At 37.8% G+C, this 19,307-nt stretch overlaps 1 protein-coding gene across 4 annotated transcripts in view; it reads right to left on the reverse strand.

The window, feature by feature from the left end:
- CDK14 (cyclin dependent kinase 14) overlaps positions 1 to 19,307 on the reverse strand; it is a 332,201-nt gene that overhangs the window by 130,696 nt on the left and 182,198 nt on the right. For all 4 annotated transcript variants that reach the window (XM_083826967.1, XM_083826970.1, XM_083826969.1 and 1 more), the window contains 2 exons: positions 11,404 to 11,524; positions 818 to 911 (listed from right to left, as the gene is read on the reverse strand). In XM_083826967.1, coding sequence (XP_083683093.1) covers positions 818 to 911; positions 11,404 to 11,524 — 215 coding nt within the window. The remainder of the gene's footprint in view (positions 1 to 817; positions 912 to 11,403; positions 11,525 to 19,307) is intronic.

Below are 19,307 nucleotides of genomic sequence, written 5' to 3' on the forward strand. Positions count from 1 at the left end.
AGAGAGAGAGAATACAGGCAAGTCTGTATGAAATGAAGAATGTAAATTTTATGAACACAATATGAAAGATTGTTTTTCCTTCCCATGGGCTAAAAAAGAATCTCAAATAAATCCTCTGCATTTGAAATCAATGGTTTATGAGGGATTAATCTATAAAAGCAAGGGTGTACTCATGCTTCCCTCCTAAATTTGTGGTCAGAATCAAAACAGAGATTGACAGGTTGAAGAAGCAGCTGCTCTTAGAATACTTTTCCCATCATGCAATCCACCCATATTGTTATCCACGCCTTATGAAGGGCCCAACCAGTCTGCAGAAACAGCAGCCAAAGACTCCTTTTGAACTTGAATATAATCATGATTTCTTATTTCCCATTCTGTTTCTCACCTCATTTTCTATCTTGCTTTTCTTTTTATATGTCTATCTCACAGAAGGATACTTCCCATTGACATTACGTTAGTATAACATTAAAAGGGCAACCAAGTTCTCATTTTGATCATTTGCCAAGTGAGCATGACAAACTGGCTCAATTTCCACTAACTTACACTTGGGAAACTTTTTTCCATAACTGTATAAAAACCTGTCTGTGGATTACTTGAAAAACATTTACCAAAAAAAATAATATTGCACAAGATGTGAACTTACTACATAGTCCTCAAGAATATATAAACTGCACCTCGTTAGTGCACTAAGCTTCTGTCCTTGTCTCTGTCAGCAATTTAATTAAAAAATAAAAAATAAAACACAAAAACATATATGAACATTTACCAATCAACCTTCGTTGTCTTAGGTATGTTCCTTCAGCAGTACAGAACTCACCAGAAATATCCTTTCAAGTTGATCTTGAATGTCTTTCATTCCCGGAAAAGCGGCGACCCCTTGAATCATTTCTACAAAGATACATCCCACTCCCCTAAGGAGGGAAAAAAAGAAAGCATGCAACATTAGAAGGATTTATCTTAGATTAAACAGTTATCAACAATGCTTTTATCTCCAACACCAATATTTAAATAATGTATTTTATTATTATTACTTTTTAAATCAATGCTGTGAAACATAATATACAAAGTGATTAGTTCACTTTTCAGGTGTTTGAAAGCTAAGTGTAGAGATAGGAGGAATATGGATGAGTAGCTGTTGACACCAATAAAGGCACAGCAACAGCTTCCTGTCTGTATGAGTGCTTCCCAGGCAGCACACTCACACTCCCAAATAAATTCTGTGGATGTGGGAATGGCACTGAGAGAGCACCCTTGGGAGCAGCTGAACAGGGACGGACTGCAGCACAGAGGCACACTGGAAGGGCTTGGGATGGAGATAAAGTCTGGGGAAAAAATGAGTAAAAAAAGAATGTAGTTGCTCACAGCTGTTGAACTAAGCTACTGCCCAAATGCTGATGACTCCTGGGATGGGCTTGCAGCCACAGGCACCCTCCTCTCACCACTGCGACAGCCACCTTCTTACAGCTCCTTTCCCTAGTTTCTCCAATAGCTACTTCACCAGGGTTCCCTCATCCCACTCATTTAATGCCACTGGCAGAAGTACTAGGAAATCAGGGGAGAAGACTATACAGCACAAAGAATGGATTAACAGATTTTTAAGATTTGAGGAAAGTTTCTGAAGGATTTTAACTCAGATTTCAGATTACCTGTGGACTTCCCGCATCTGAGAAGCAAGAGAGATTATGAATTTGCATTTGCTTCTTTTCTGGTTGAAAAGAGCTCAACGGTTGCTTGTTCCATCAGCAAAAAGTAATTGCAAATTGTAGAATTCAGTTACATATTTTCACTCGTTCAATTACAATTTTCCATGTATGTACAACTTACACAAGCAAACTACTATGTATGTCATATACCCACACCTGTGTAAGTAACCACACAAGAAGTCTTCACCCAACACAAATACCAAGTCAATAACCCAAAATATATATTGGAATGAACCAAGAATTCCCAAAGCTAGCTACAGTACCACTTTTTCCTTAAATTGTGAGCTGTCCCCTTTAGCTCAGAAAATCCTAACAATAGCACCTGGTTTCACTTTGTTTTTTGAAGTAAATTATTATAATGAAGATTATCAGAAGATAAGCCATGTTTTACTCATCTCTGAATGCTTTGACCACTACCAAATAATGAAATAATTTTATGTTCCAAGACAATGAGCGTTGAGTCAAATTTCCTGACAAAGAAAATTAGACATGCATCACTATTCTCTAATTCTACATCCCAAAGCACAGACACAGTAAGCAAAGTTTCTCCCTAGCCTCTGGAAAAGTGGAAGAAAACTTTGGAAGGCACAGCTCTGGTCCAATTTTGGAAAAATTCAGGTGTTTATAAAAGAGAAAGGTTAAAATTTATGTTCCATATGCTGCTACTGGTTACTGAATGAATGGAATTGATTAAACTGCCACTCATCATTCACTCTGGTTAGTGCTTCATTAGGCACAGGTAGGCACTATATATCTTAGTCAAATCCTTACAAACAGTATCAGGATCTCAGGCAAGGAAAAACTCAAGATTGTAGTCAGGAGCCATTTATTCAAGATGAAAAATAAAACAATTGAATTTAGACTAAAGAAAAGAGGATTAATGCTCTATTCTTGCAACCAGAAAGTAGGCATTTGTTTAAACCAGTTTATCATTTTAGGGCATGTACTGCTATCTGCAGAGAAACTACACCTAGCTGTTTGACCAGAAATACTGTACAAGCAACATGAAGATTTTGCCAGATTGTTTCATTTTTTTTTCCCAAAATCTATTTACAAAATTTTCCATTTCTAGTGGGTCTGACACAAGTGTGAGCCAAGAACTGCAAACGCACCACTGAAGAAAAATTTCCTGCTTGGAAAGAAGAATCCTATTATGTGGCTTGGACTCTTGTAGAACGTAGTATTCCATTTAGTCATAAGCTGAAATGAGGAGTTAGATAAACAACTACTACAAAAAAATGAAAAGGTTATTAAAATCACTGAAGAAAGAAACATAAACAAGCTTCCAGGTTTGAGCTGGGGGACTGCTGTTCACTTTGGCTCACTTGAAAACTATGCTTTGTTTTAAAGCTTATGGCACTCACCCAGCACACTGAAGAATAAGCCCACGGAAAGATTAAATGAATATTAGAAAAGAGAAAGAAAGGGGGGGAGGGAGGGAGGAGGAATATGATATTGAACTGATATGAAATACCTAGAAAGCTATAATATCACAAAGAGTTTGAATGGCTGGAATGGTATTTTGGATGCCTTAGAGTTCTCCATGAGTTTTGTCTTAGGCTCTTAGCAAGTAGAAACTAAATATATGGTAGGATCCCTGAATCACAAAACTTAAATGCACACACTTTGAACCTGAATAGAAATAAAGCCTCTGCAAGACCTTTATACTTAAACTTGTTTTTGTAGACCTCACAAACCATTAAACAGGTTATAGAAATTTTTGAACAAAGCAAAGCTTATTTACAGTCCAGAAGAACTGGTTTGTAAGAAAAAAATTAAAAGAACTACGTCACTCTTGGCTAACGGAAGGACAGGGAGAACATGACAACTCTGTATTTAAAATTATGCAAAATGAAGGACAGGAAAGAATTGATCAGGATTTTAATGGTTCCCAGAACTGTAGGTAGGTCCAAGGCAGTATAACCAGAAATAGGAAAATGCATTTAGGAAATGAAAATTTTAGGCTATGTTAGAAAAATACACTTAACAATTGTGCTATACCCCAGCCTCCCAAAGGACTGGGAACTCCACGGTTACAGTCACATGAAACTAGAGAAGCTGGAACACTTAGGAATATTCTTCTGGGACTAGACTTGCATTAACAGTAGGGTGGATAAGATGATCTCACAGATCACTCCCATCTCCAGTTTCTGCGATGTGAAGATTACATCTTGAAATATGAATTACAACCAATTAACTTGGCTGCAATGTGCATGCATCTCTGAGGATGCGTTATTTATGTATCATTTGTGTACACATAGCATTGTACAATGTCATTTTCAGGCAGCTTTTCAGAAATCATTTGTGTGATTTCAGTGCCTTCAATCAAGTTTTCCTACTTTCTTTGCAGGACTTCTGATTTTCAATAAATAAGCCAAATGCTGCTAATTCTGAGACCTTTTTTCAGAGATCCTCCCAATGGAACAGCACGGGATAACCTTGCAAAGTAAACGTGACAGCCATTTAATGTTGAAATGTGTGGCTTACCCTCTGATGACAAAAAGCATGACTAAACCTATTGATGTATTGATGAGACCATATGTGGCCATACCATCTAATATTGCTCTTCTATTGTCCTGCCTAATTTGCTGGGACTCCGGCTGTCACCCAACAGCCTTATAAGGAGTAAGAGTTAATAGCACAGCTAAATGAGTTACTCTTGCATTTGAACTGACACAGTAAATGAGCCTGTAAAAATGAAGTTAGATGCCTCACAAAACTGCTTTCCTTTTTTTTTTCCTTCCCTTTTTTTTTTTTTTTCAGCACAACTTTTATAATTCAAGAGCTTATTCTCTTAAAATTAACTTGCTTACTGGGAGGTTGGTTTTATATTTTTGCTTCAAGAATTTCCATTCCTGTCTCTGTACAACAAAGATCCTTATTGCAACAAGAAGAATCTACAACCTATTTGTAGTTGAATACTACAAGAAAATAACATAAAAGCTCCCTGGTGAGGCACAATCTATAAGATTTTTATTTTTTTTCCCCTTCAGTTAATATTCCATTTTTTTCCTGGTGGATTTGTAAAAGAGACTACAAATACACTTTGGAATGAGGAATTGTTTCCAAACTGAATTTTATTTTATACTTAAATGGAAATTATAGAAAGCCTGAGTGGAAACTCGGGGAACACTTAATATATATGTTAAAAACTGTTGAACTTTTTGCCCTGAACAGATTTGCAATGCTTTCCAACAGGCTCACTGCAGGTGATGACATTTAGCATATTCTTCATAGCAAAGTTGTATATTCGCTCTTCAGATAAGATTTGTATCTGGTTGTGAAGGCTGTTTCAGTGTGAAAAATTTGGATGAGGAAAGCATTTTATGAAAAGCAAGTAACCGCTTCCAGAATTCCTCCTGATAAGATTTCTGAAATACAGAATAACAGCAGAATTTTCATACAAACTTTCCCAAGTACGTGCAGTTTGCACCGTTAAATATACCGTAATAAAAAAAATAATATAAAAAAAATTAAAAAAGAAGCCTGCTTGGTTTTATGGACTCATCACCAAGAAGCAACGGTGGAACTTCTTCCATTAAATCCACCTGTTACGTCCATGTTGGAAGGGCACAGAGGCTTTTATCTTGCCAGATTTATTCAGAAAAAAAAAGTCATGTTCCTATATGATCCTGCTTATGAACGGAACTATGACAACTCTGAGGGGGGAAAGGAATGAAAAGCAAAGGACTTCTGTCTCTTTAATTGACCAAACCTGATTTTGTTCTGCAATGGCACACTGCCAGAATAGAATGGAATCCCAGAATCCCAGAATGGCTGAGGTTGGAAGGAACCTCTGGAGGCCATCTGATCCAAGCCCCCTGTTCAGGCAGGGCCACCCAGAGTAGGGTGCATGTTCAGGCAGCTTTTGATGATTTCTATGGAAGGAGACTTCACACCTCTCTGACCAATCTGTGCCAGTGCTCTGTCACCTGCGCAGTTAAGAAGTGCTTCCTGATGTCTAGATGGACCCTTCTGTGGTCCAGACAGTGCTCATTGCCTCTTGCAAATGCCATGGACACTGAACTTGGTTGGACTTCATCTTTCATGATTACTCATATTTGATATGTGAAAAGCAATATACCATGAGAGATAAGAAAAAGCAAATTTTTCTTAAAAAATTAAAAATTCTTAAAATTTCTTAAAAAATTTTTCTTAAAAAAGCAAAAGAAAATTCTTCTGAGCAAAGAATAGGGGCGTAATGCAAATGAATTACTTCCCATGTGAGAATTGTAATGAGTGAAGCAAAAATTTCCCTTCCATAATGTCAAAGAACAATATTAAAATTTCCACAAAAAGCAGATACAATGAATGAAAAATAAATTCCTCGGAAGCATGATAGTTCACAGGATTTCTTGAACTAACCATAATTACAAATGAATAGGGTGCTCATGTTTTTGTCTGTATCTCTAAACTACTAGAAATAAAAGCTCTGGAAAGTGTTTTTGTCACCCAATCCTTGACAGAAACTTTCAATTTCTATATTAAGAAATATTATATTCATGAAGGATTAAATTGTACTTAATTACTTTTTGTTAGAATCTTTCAATTAGACTCATTTCCTCTGTAAAAGAAGATTGCAAAATAAAATAAATCAAGAAAATCACCTTTGAACTTAAACAACATCCTGCCATAAGGTATTTTCCTGTTCAACACATTCTTCCTGGTTTTCTTTTCCTCCCATGGATCCAGATACCTTTTATGAAGTACTTTCCTTACATACATACGCTACATATTTTTAGCTGTGTGAAAACGATAGTAAGTCTCATGTTTCAAATGGATAAAAGTAATTTTTAGACAGGAACTGAAATGCCTTTCCTAGAGACAAAAATTTTTTCCTCACGCACAGTCTTTCTATGAATAAGACCCCATGAGAATTTTCCAATCGAAAGCTAATTCAGCTGATAAAACTTTTGAAGAGCTCACTGACAATGAGAGAAGTTTAATTAACAATACCCTGACAGTTACTGCAATACCCTCACCTTAATATCCTAATCCTGAAGATTAGCATTTCTTTGGAGTGGAAGTCACAATCATAACGAACATCAAGGGCAAAAGAACTAATTTACCCTACACTGTTTTGTCTCCTGGGCCCCACGAAGTATTTCTTCAGTGTGCATGGGGACTCCTACTCTCAGATTTATTTCACTGCAAACTGTTTACAGCAGATATGGGATAAAGATGCCTTTGTAATCTCCCCTGTGTAAAAACATAATTTGGTGCACCTGTGTCTAATGCAAGATTCATTTTTATATAATAAATAACTTAATTACTGTCATAGGTCTTCATTGGTCAAATATTCATGAAAGCACGCATGGAATTACAGTGAACACTCAAATCTATACTCAGAGCAGGCTATTTGTGGAAAGTGCCATGTACCTGAAAAACAGCATTTATTTTTTTAATAATAGAATAGAAAAACTTCATGTGAATAGTTTTCCCTAGATAAAGATCAGAATTAAGACTTTGTCTATCGATCCAGACGTTACAAAGTTAAATAACAGTGATTTAATAAGCAATTTCATAACATTTGACTGGCCTAGTTATAAGCAATTTCTTTCACAGCACTAAACACAGCTGATGTTAATAAGAGTGATTAGTTAATAAGACTGAATTTAAAAAATAGTATGGCCATGTTACCTGAATTGTGACTAACAGTGTATTTTTAAAAGAAAAACAGGATATGCAAAAAATTGCCAGCTGTTAGCAAACACAGTTTATAGCCAGCTGCACTTCAAAATAAAACATCCCTAGTGACTTCCTGATCTAAGAAACCCAGATGTAGCAGTACATGCATTACCAGAACCAAAAATGATTTAATAACCTGTTTAAATTACATCATTTACTTATACTAAACTCTTTCTGTAAGGAACAAACAGAATAGGTTCATTTTGGGATTTTCCCTATGTTTCTGTATTACCTATTTATGGTTTTTAGTAATTTATAAGCCCTTTATCTATTGAAGCTTATTTTCCTTGGATTGACTTTCAAAGGACTGTAAAATTCAAGGATTAGGAAAAGTTACACCAGAGGCAGCGCAAAGCCATTTTCATAAGCTACTAGTAAGTCCTCATCAAGAGGAGGAAAAAAAAAAAAAAGCATATCAAAGGTTATCACAACTCTTTGATTCAGTCTTAGGTAGCGTAACACATTCACACAATGCCACTGTATCATATGCTGTCAGCAGTAAATCACAAAGCCCACTGCATTGATTTCCATCACTACTCTGACACCACTAATGCATGTATGTCTTCATTAATATTATTTTATTGCCAGTGGCTATTTAAAAAGAAAGCAGGAGAATGTAATACAGTGTGTGGATCATTAGCTTTTAGTTACTAATGCCGTACACCAGCAAATGAAGTGTAAAAATAGCCTGCAGCCTCTGCCACCTGCTTCCTAGACGCTGTCCAGTGGTTAATATTTGGACTCTTTTTTTCATGCAGCTGGTCCTCTACTCAATAGGAGCCCCACTTGCCATTCCTTGGGAACCACCATGAAATGTCATTTATCACGCCTACAGCAAAGACCCTGTTGTGTATTTTTTTTTCCTAAATGGAAAAACAGCTGTGCTTTGTGCCTCAACATTATTTAAATATTTAGTGAAGTGGCTGCCTAGTTTTGTCATAATGTAGATTATCAATAAGGACACGCGAGAGCACACAGTATCTGCCATAAGGACATAATGCCAGTAATTGCATAAAAATGCTAATGCTACAAACACACTTTTGATAACAAATTACCAAATTATCTTTGTATCTGATGGAAGATAGGTTTCTCCACGTCTCTCCCTTCCTCCCACTCTGGGAAATCGCGAAGCAGTTTTAATGTAATTACGGCCCAGCTATGTACAACCGCTGTATGAATAAAACCCCAAGCCTGCCGGAGCTCCAGCAGAGCTCCCTGCGAGATGTGCCAAACAAGCATCAGTGGCCTGAAGACAGAACGACACCTCTCGCCACCACACTGGAAGAGCTGTTGCAGATAACCCAGCAAAGCATAGAAGTGAAAACCTGATATGGCAGTAGCTCAGCCTTTACATAAATTCCTACCATGTGAAAGAAACTGCATTACTAGTTTTTTTTTTTTTCTAGGGTTTCCATAGTTCACCAGATTGTATAGGGCAGCAGAATCTTTTATCAGTGATACAAATCTAATGCAGTCCAACTTCATTTTGCATTTGAAACAAAGCCCGCTGCTCTCTGTCCCTGAGCACCTGGATCTTTTTCAGACCTATATGAAGTGTTCTGTACAAGAGGACATCATTTATTGATATTGTTGAAGATATAATTATTGTGTTCTTCCACAGTATTCTTGCCTTATTTTGAAAGGCCTTGTAAAAAATGACCTTCAGTCCTGAAGCAGCATTTTGAGTCCTTCCTTGATGTTCCCTGCTGCCCATAGGATCATGAAGGCAATGTCAGCCTGGATTTATAGTAAGTTTAAAATGCTTTTAATTAGCTGCATGACAATTTGATCTCTATCTCAGTCATACCACGTAGTTTGACGGGACCTTTTAATAGCTCTTTTACTAAAATCATTTATTGGCAGGAATGTTAACAGATCTATTTTTGAGCTGTTAAACTTTTGAGTGAACTACTTTTCTTCATGGAAAAAGTTTCAGTGAGAAACAAAAATGTTTAAAAATCCCTTGTTTGGTTAAAAAATAAAAAGCCTTAAATTCAAAGTGTAATCATTTTTTGAATTGGTAAATGTTAGCCACAGCAAAAAAAAAATCCAATGTCTATTTTGACTAAAAAGCATTTTTCAGGACTTACAGAGTAGTTTACTCTGTTAAAGCATTTAAAAATTTTCTTTAGTGGTTTCCAGATTTTCTGTCATTGTATTTGTATTTCAGAAGTTCAGACACACACGTACACATATACAAAAAGATGTGGGACTCTGAAAAACTAAGCACATATTGACTGAACTATAAGAAGATGAGCAGAAAGAACTATTTATGTCTACCTCCTATTACCCTAAGCAAGTTGAGCTTATTGCTGAGAACGTCAGAGGTGTATCTGGGATGACTGCAAAACGTCAGGAGCAGATGGGATGCAGAGATTGCATGCAGTCTGTGAAGACATCAGGTTGAACTGATCTTTGGGAAAACAGGACAATTTTAGCACCGATGAGAAGTTGAGATGCAGGGAAAAGTGATTTTAGATCTGGGAGGTAGAGAATGACTTGAAGAAAACCAGACAGATGCTGCCTTTGCCTCTGCAGTTGCAGTATCACATTTGGTTCACATTTGGAGATGTTTGTTCACCCACCCTTTCCTGCCTCTTGATAAACTAACCCTGCAGCCAGAAGCCCAGTTATATTAAATGTTCTCTTCAGCATTAGATATTCTATTATTTATTCACTCTAACCTCCTCAACTGAAACAATCCTGCTGCTTCTAACGCCTGCCTCTAGGAGTCAACACATATAGTGCTTCAGGGCAAAACTAGATGAGATTTCCAGGAAAATAGAGCTTTTATTCCACAGTCTCTGACCTCACCTACAGGAACAAACACAAGTTCGTCATGCTTAGTTTCTTTCCTCAACAAAGAAAATACTCTTGCTTGGTCAACGGTTTCAGTACTACTAAACAGTTCAAGATTACCTTGACAAATAATATTTATCCATTGTTAAAGCCTGTCTGAAAAACATATGGTCTTTTTTATATTATCTTACAGTTACCTCTAGATTTTAACATAATCATAATTCTAAATTTAGGCTGCACAAATTAAACAAAGGTACTTCAGCAAGCTACAAAACAATCATTATACTTTTTAAAAACTCGTTCAGTACATTTTTTTCCCTCAAAATAAAGGAGTTCTGTAGATCTAAAGGATTAAATATACATTCAAAACAAATTAACTTCTTCCATGACATGAGACTTTCTTGATAAATAAAAATATTCTTCTTCCAGATTTCTGTTTCTTGAATCAGGCTGCATTGCTTCTGACAATAAAGTTGATGCTCTAACAGCAGAATGTGTACAGATTACAGAGGTTTGTGACCTCCACCTTGGTCTCTTAACAGTCAAAAAACCACACAAGCCTCCGTCATTCAACACAGGATTAAACGATGTTATCAAAAGCAAGGTGTTGTATTCTTTACGCAAACTGTTCTTTCAAACCTACAGGTCTACACAAAACCTGTAGGTTTGAAAGAAAGTTGTCCAGCAACGTGTCACATACTGATATACTGCTAACCAGTAGAGCAGATTAAGAAGAGAGGCTGTATTTTTGCACCCAGAGTATTCTGGGTTTGTCCTTGCTACAGCTGGGAAGATCTGACGTACGTGGCAAAACTGGGCAATCCAGTCACAGCTGCAATGCTCAAGCCACCATGCTTTTTAGCTGGTTTTGCTAATATAGTATTAGCCACCATGTCCTGTATCACGCATTCAGGGCGAGCAGTTGTTTGCCAAGGAACAGCAATCAACAGCAACTCACCCAGTCTCTTGAAAAGCACTACTGGCTCTGCTACTGGTGTACCAACACCAGGTAGCCAAGCTGTGGGTTGCAGGAGGGGATTCCTTTAAGGAAATAACTGAGTCAACCACACAGAGATTACTACACATGAGCTATACTATTATAACATGAAGCTTTAACTATACCACTGATCTTGCCACATATTCGTTTTACACATCTAAACAAAATCAGAGCTAAAACACCTACATATAGTCTCAGTAAAGATGCTGTACTGACCACATATCGAGGCAGGTGGAATATTCTGTTGATCCCAAAAGGACATCTGGAGGCCTGTACCATAGGGTTACCACTTCATTAGAATATGTATGGCTGGGAACTGATTTAGCTCTTGCAAGACCTGTGGGGTAAATACAAAGAAATTAATAAAATCAAAATGAAGAAGCTGTTTGCTGTATGGTTACAATCCTAAAAGGATACGTGAGCCCACATCATATCACTTGATGTCATATTGCAAGTGTTTTTTTCTTCTAGTATTGAAATATGTTGCTTAATGAAAGAACACGGTAGCATCTATCATCTAGTACCTGGCTAAAAAGAGCTGTGATTATTATGAAGGAATAATAAAATATGATTTTCATACTGACAACTACAGACCCAGGAGAGATGCAAAGGTACATTGTGGTATACCTAAATGAAAGACAAATAAATAAAGTTGTTCATTTCCATTAACTACTCATCCTCAGGCATCGATAGTCTTTCATTTCAGTGTTATTCAGAAAAAAGAAATGGAAAGGAAACTCCCAGATGTATAGTGACATACTTGAGATTTATTTTTTTAGGGGAGCCTAAAAAAAACTTCCACAGTTTACATTGCAAACCCTAGTCTGCTTATTCAAATTTATATCTGAAAGTAGTAGAAACACTCAGACATTTCCATTCAAATAAATATTAATATTGCTGTAATACATCAGAAAATGGTATGTGTAAAATTCTTCTCTCTTAACAAATGTATGTTGGCAGTGCAACAATCTCAGAAACAGAATTCATTCCTATGAAATCTGTGACCTACTAAAGATATACTATTTACAATAATTGTCTTTCAAGCTTGTCAGTCAGTTAAAATAATTCACATAACTGCATAACCATATATCTCATGTAAAATTGGAAAGATTTTAGGAGAGATTCTCATGTGCTAAAAACAGCAGTAATGAGCAAACTTTTCTAACAGTTCTCCTACAACAGCCTCACTCATCCAGGGACTGGAAAAAAGATTTTCAGGACTTTGGTGCCTGTTCCCATCATGTGCCTGCAAATACCTTTCCAAATAATTTGTTCCTTCTTACTGCCTTGAGACTATCCACTCCCTCATTGGGAACACTGGACGAGTAACAGAAATCAGGAGAATGCAGCACTGCTGTTTATCTTCCTAAACAAAGAACTATCGATTTCCCTTTCACACAAAAAAATGAACCTACTAAAACAGACGGTCATGTCCTACACCTCACAGAAACCAAAAAGCAGTCAAACACTCCAGAAAAAATATGTAACATGAGAATTCACATAAAAGTGAAGATGAGAGTCCTTTGCATCTTTATTCTCAATACACTGGAGAAGCTATTTAAGAACAGTTAATCTCAGTGAATACATCTCCATAGTAATGATGGCAAATCTTGCCAGTAGATTGCATTATCAGCTGATTATAGCAATTAGACTAGTGTAGGGGAATAATTTGACTTGTATGCCAAAATTTCTTTGAAAAAAAAATCAAATATGAGTAACCTTTTTTTCCTTCTTTTTTATCCAGCTTTCAGACTTCCATCTCCTTTACATGTGTTCACTTGGTCACCAGCTTGACTAACACTTGGTTCAAGCAGGCAATTCAAGGTAGGCAAACGCAGCACAACCCCAAAGAAAAGAGGTAACCTTACACTGTCTGCAGTACCTCTGATCAGTGCTGAATAGTTTTTATACCTAGCACAAACATTTACAAACAAGTCTCAGTTTCTGAGCACTCACACCCCACACGGCCAATCTGAAGTAGTACTCCCTGAAGGTGGGAATCCGGTTTTGCTATTATTAAGCTAAACAAGAATTATGAAAGGATTTGAGAATGTCCCCATCATTCTCTGCCTGCCTGATCTGCCCTTCCAGAATCCCTTCTCTGTTGCCTAGGATGACTGAATTTGGTTACAAACTCTTACCTCTCTAATCTTCTTCCTAGCTTTGGTAGGAGAAAAGGCCCAGGCAGGTAGGGAAAAGGCACTGTTAAGAAGCCAGCAATGTTATGTGATATGAAGAAAACCGGCAAGTTTTAGAGCTTGTGTGGTGATAAACAAATGCAGGTGTCTATGACACAAAGTGCTTGACCCACCCAGACTCAAGAAATCTCCCTAGTAGGGAGGAATAAATACCTACCTTTCCATACCAGAAATCAAACTGCAAATAATGCAATGCTTGTGCTTGCCAGCTAGTTTCTGCCACCTTGCTGTCCAAAACGAAGCATTGCAAGTACTGTAGCCAACCCAAATATGTCTTTCCTCCTGTTCTGTGACCATTCAGCCTGTCCTCCCATCCGGTAGGGACTGCTGACCATCCTATTTCCTCAGCTGACTACTTCTAGATCTCCTCTACCTCTAATCTGGTCCAGGCTAACTAAGATACATCACATTTTCAAAGCATGTCCCTTTTTGGCTAATCCCAGATGGCTGGACAGCTAAATGTTTTTCTTTAATCTGCTTTTCATTTCCAAAACACCATGAAAGCCTCACTCGAGGTTAGCTGCTACATCTGGTTTCTCAGTTATAAGAGGATCATTACTGAAAAGGAGAAAGTTATTAGTAAAACTTCAATTTGTAAGAGCAAGTTGAAGCCATACATTGACATCAAACAGCATCAGTGCACCAGGTTTAAGGTTTATGGGTACAGGCCATATGTTTTATGTAGTGGCCAACTGGTTTCCTGCCTGTGCACTTAACACTACTTTGCAGACTAAATGGCCAAATTTAGCAGAACTGAACAACCCACAAAGGCTAAATTTTGGCACGGGAAGATTTGGAACAGTCCCTCTGTTTCAGTCAATAGCTCCTCTAGTGCAGAATTCAAAGGTCCTAAATTAGGCTAATGCCTTGGAGGAGCTTCTTTGTCTCTGGAAGGGAACAAAGTTTGCTTTTTCTGAAGAACGTTCTGCGTAAATAAGGCACTTCCAATTATGGGCACTTTCATTTAAAGATTCAGAATTCATGTAAATGTCTCTCAACACGATTGAGGCATGAAAATATCCTCATCTTTCAGATATATTTACAGTTTAAAAGCAATACTATCTCTATATATATGTATAAACACTAACAAGACACTGCATTTCTTATTTTGATGTTCCAGATGCAAACAGTTGACAGTTATCAGTTGTTGTTTTTCTAAATATCCTTCTGCAGGAAAAAGATGCTATGTATTTCATACCCTTTTGCACCTCCACATATGCTTACTCATGCAAAATTTATTTAACCACATCTTTCAGCTGAAAGAAAACTGAAGGGTAGGATTAATTAGCACAGCATGTTCGATCACTTTCTTTAAGGGTTCCCTGTCTGTTTCCATGGTTACTCTACAGGAAGAGTGACGATCTCTTTTGAAAAAGACAGAGCTTATGGGCGATCATCAAAACTTCAAATCCTAATGGATAGTGCGAACAAAAGTCAAAAGGTAAATGACGAGATCGCCAGGTGAATACACAGCATTTACATACTGCTGTTTGCGCACTTTTTGCCAGTGATGGCTTGCTGACAGCTGGTGAACTCCCTTCCAGGTCCTACCTCTTCCAAAAGATAAAAGGTCAACACGCATCCCACTGTTCCAGCCTCGTTTGGAAAGGAGGAAGCCAAGCGTAAGGCACAGCTATTAAAAAAGTCAGGTTGCATCAGCCCTGCTGCGTGTAATTATGGCAAGAACAGACACTGGTTAACGTTCTCCAGGCAGTTACTTCTCTGGCCATTATTTATCCAAACTGGAAGTAGAAACTGTTCTCACAGATCACACGCCACAAGGCTTCCCCAGCATCATCTACCTGTGCTGTGCCACAAAGCACAACTTCCTTTTAACTCATTCGAAATGTTCATTTTAACTCATTCGATGTTCTGCAATGCCCTTTATTTAAAGCACAGGCTGACCGACGGGAAGGGGAAGGGGAAGGGGAAGGGGAAGGGGAAGGGGAAGGGGAAGGGGAAGGGGAAGGGGAAGGGGAAGGGGAAGGGGAAGGGGAAGGGGAAGGGGAAGGGGAAGGGGAAGGGGAAGGGGAAGGGGAAGGGGAAGGGCCACACAAAGACCATCAAGTCCAACTTGCTGACCCCTTCAGGCCTGACCACAAGCTGAAGCGTATCACCAAGGACATTGTCCAAACGTCCCTTGAGCACTTGGCACGGGGCACCACCTGCCTCTGCAGGAAGCCCGTCCTGGTGTGTGACCACCCTCATGGCACTGACATTTCTCCTCTCGCCCAGCCTGGCCCTCCCCTGGCACAGCTCTGTGCCCTTCTGCACCCTGCCATCGCTCACCAGGGAGCAGAGGCCAGCACCTCCCTCTGAGCCTCCCCTCCTCGGGAGGCTGCCCAGAGCTTATGTATGTGCCTTTAACATATAAAAACTCCTTCCGCCTCATAATCTGAATTATTAAAAAAAAAAAAGGCAAAAAGATATTTCCTTCTGTGGTAAACACAATTTTCTCTGCTTTGTCTGGCTCTATCTTTTATCTCACACCCAGAGGTTGTATCTGATTTTACCTAGCATCAGTTATTGACATAACACATTGCACTGATTTATCACCGTAATTTTTTTTTTAATTGTATTTGGCTTTTAAAAGAGGCAGTAGCTATATGCAGACACAAGACCTATTCAATACACACACCTTTGGCTATGAGCATAAATATTAATATTTGATATCTCTTTAGCTGCAGGATAGCTTTCTAGTCAAGTTCATATGACAACCAGGAAGCCTTTGTTCATAGTGAGCATCATTCTGCAAATGAGAAAAACAGTCACGGCTGCAAAAACGAGGGCTTGCCAAGAATGTGCATTGTTCCCTTTTCCATTATACCTTAAATGTATTTCTTTGTTTACTATTTTTATTTAGATATAACAAAAAGAGCTCTAGTGAGGCATATTGCAAACAAACAAACAAGAAAGTTTTTCTTTTTTCTGTTGTTTTTCCTTGATTCGGATCCTTTCATGCTTCCTTCCTTAGCTTCATGTTTATTTATTTTAACAATTTACTTAGAGTTTGGGGTAAATGGCTTATAAAACTATAACCATTATTCAGTAACTATATTAAAATGTTATTAATGCTGTCTGTTGTAGATCATGAATTGTCAAGTTCACTTAATCTATTTATCCAGGTACTTATTTTCCAACAGAGGCATATTTATTCAGTGAATACATGAATGGCAACAAAACTGAAGTAAAATGGGTGGAAACACTGCCACTATTTTGACAAAGCAGTCAGCTCTCTACCCGGAAGTCAGTTCCTGGCAAGGAAAAGTGTGCTGCAGCCTGTAGGTCCCTCCGCTGTCTACGTGAATATATCTACCCTTAAGCTGTAGCATTGTCAGAATATCTGATTTTAATTCCTTTCAAATATGATAAATTGCCTACAATACCCTACGTCTGAGTCCTAATGCAGACACCAGATTATGGTAGTGATGTTCATTTACAAAAGTTACCCACTACTAGGGAGAGGCTAATCAGGTTCCCCTGTTAATATTCCCCAAAGGCACTTGGACAATGACTGTTCTTCCAAAGCAGAGCGCATGAGTCAACCTTCCAAGAGACAGAGAGCAATAAGTAAGGCAAAGGACATGTGTGCCTGACAGCCTGCTTGTTCCAGCAGTATCAGTTGGTCTAATAAAAGATGATTTCTCCCTGCAAATCTTATCTCATGTATGCCGTCAGACAATCACTTACAATAATGTAGATGATAATTATCCTGGCCTTTGAAAGGGACTCGACTATCAATTTGACAAACACAAGTTACAGAAAGGGAAGATAGAGAAGTATCTTTTTTTCTGCTAACAGGAAGTAAGAATTTAGCCCCCAAGAAAAGTGTTTTTCTTTTTTCAACAACTCCAGCATCATCTCTTTTGACTGCCTCCCAAGACACCCAAAAGATCATAGGCAGTGGAAAAGTGGGATAAGGAAAAGAGCTCAGCTGTTGGTTGTATATTAAAGACCTCTTTGAATAATTTGACTGAAAGCCATCCTAGCTATAAAGCTGGTTATTCCTCTGCTTTAAAATCCTTATAAAAACTTTCTGACACATTGAAAAAGCCTACTGATGCTGAACATGTACCATGACTGCCAAATTCATTCATTCTCCGTTAGCAGAAAGGAACACACAAATAATTCTGTTCCAATCAAAAAGTAGGTGGCATGGAAGTGCAAAGGAAATGCATGTTCCACTTTCAACACAGTGAAATTATATGTATCCCCATGACCTTCTGGGTCAGTGTGAACATGTTCAAATTGCCTCTCCTAGTCTACAAGCAGAAAAATAATGGTGTGGGCAGGGAAAAAAAAAAAAAAAAAAAAAAGAATCCACACTGTAAACATGCACACAGCCGTGACATCTAACAGAACTCAAGGACAGCAAGCAATTGCACATCAAAGATAACTTCTGCATTAATGAAAAGACCTGGATTCATTATGAATATGGGATACGTGCCCACGATATTTTAACAGTTGACTGATTCAAGTCTTGCTTTCCAGTTTCTGGATTTTTACTTAATGATCCTCATTTTGTTGTCTCACAGAAAAAATTCTATATGAAAAATGATGACCTCTCCTCCCAACAACATCCCAGCACGAACATACCACTTTGCTAATAAGGCTGTAAGTGAAAATATCAGAGTTGCTCATTCCAGTTATTAAGTTTGAAGCAAATAGTTAACAAAGCCTGAACAGATGGTTTTAAATTGGTAAGATCTGCAAGATCTCCCTAAGAAAAGAGAGAAAACTGGGAAGCAGCTACAAATCAATGAGCACAGCACTGGGGAACAATTTGAGTTTAGAATAGAAGAATAGTGTGTATATATATATATATTCATGGAATTTTAAGACATATGAACAATGATCTTGCTGAAGACAAGAAACTTAACAGACTACTTTCATACATTTTTGAGGAATAATGTTCTCATTATCTTTCCCTAACAAACCAAAAGGAACTCAGAAAAGAAAAAGTTAAGTGCTATAGACCATCGGGGAAAGTGTTCTGTGGAGACAAAGAGAGAACTATGGATGTACAATTTGATGAAGTGTAACAGTTCACCAAGCACTGGCCACAGAAGTCAACAACTCACCACAGTGCTATTGAGTATTAAGTTAACAATCAACTGTGTTCCCCATCTGTAAAACTAAAAGCATGACTGCAAGAGCCAATTTTGGATTACTCCATCTGGAGGCCAAGTAAAAATGAACCAGCTTTCATCAACTGGTATCTTGATAAGTTATCACTTGATAAAATGCAGTAGGTACTTGACATATTGCATGAGATAGGCTAAATAGGACATACTGGCAAAGAAATAAATAAGCTTGCTCTGTGCTGTGCGAGACTTATATTAGCAGAAAATCATCATGTAGATAAACTGCTTTCCCCTTTGTTGAGGTGCTAAGGGGACTGAACATACACCAGATTCAATCCCTCTGTATACAAGACAGCAGTACCATTTAAATCCTTCTACTGCAACGCTTCATTAAATCTGACAGCTGAAGAACTGTTAAATAAGCACGTTTTGTTGCTAGTGTAGTAATTCACAGTCATCCAAACAGAAACACAAAAGCTAAGTTTCACAGAAAGTTTTATATTTGAACATCTAATCCTAGTTTACACTCAGATAATTTTGTTTCTTCAAGGACTATACAACACTGAGCCTGAGAAGGTGATGCCACAGCCAACACGTACTGCTTTTCCCGCTAACAAGGTCCACAACTCAGTGCAATGATTCTAGAGAGTGAAAAAAAAAAAAAAAAAAAAAAAAACTCTGGTCAAATGCAAAGTTGGTTGGATGACTATTAGGATGTTGCTCTGTGGAATGGTTTATGCCAGTGGAATAATACTATTTTGCTGATTCATCCTTTCTAACTTAGAGGTAAAATAGCCAGAGAAATTTAATGACGATAATAGGTCAAGTAATGGTCAGG

This window comes from Anser anser, assembly GCF_964211835.1.
Source record: "Anser anser genome assembly, chromosome: 2".
Classification (NCBI taxonomy): Eukaryota; Metazoa; Chordata; class Aves; order Anseriformes; family Anatidae; genus Anser; species Anser anser.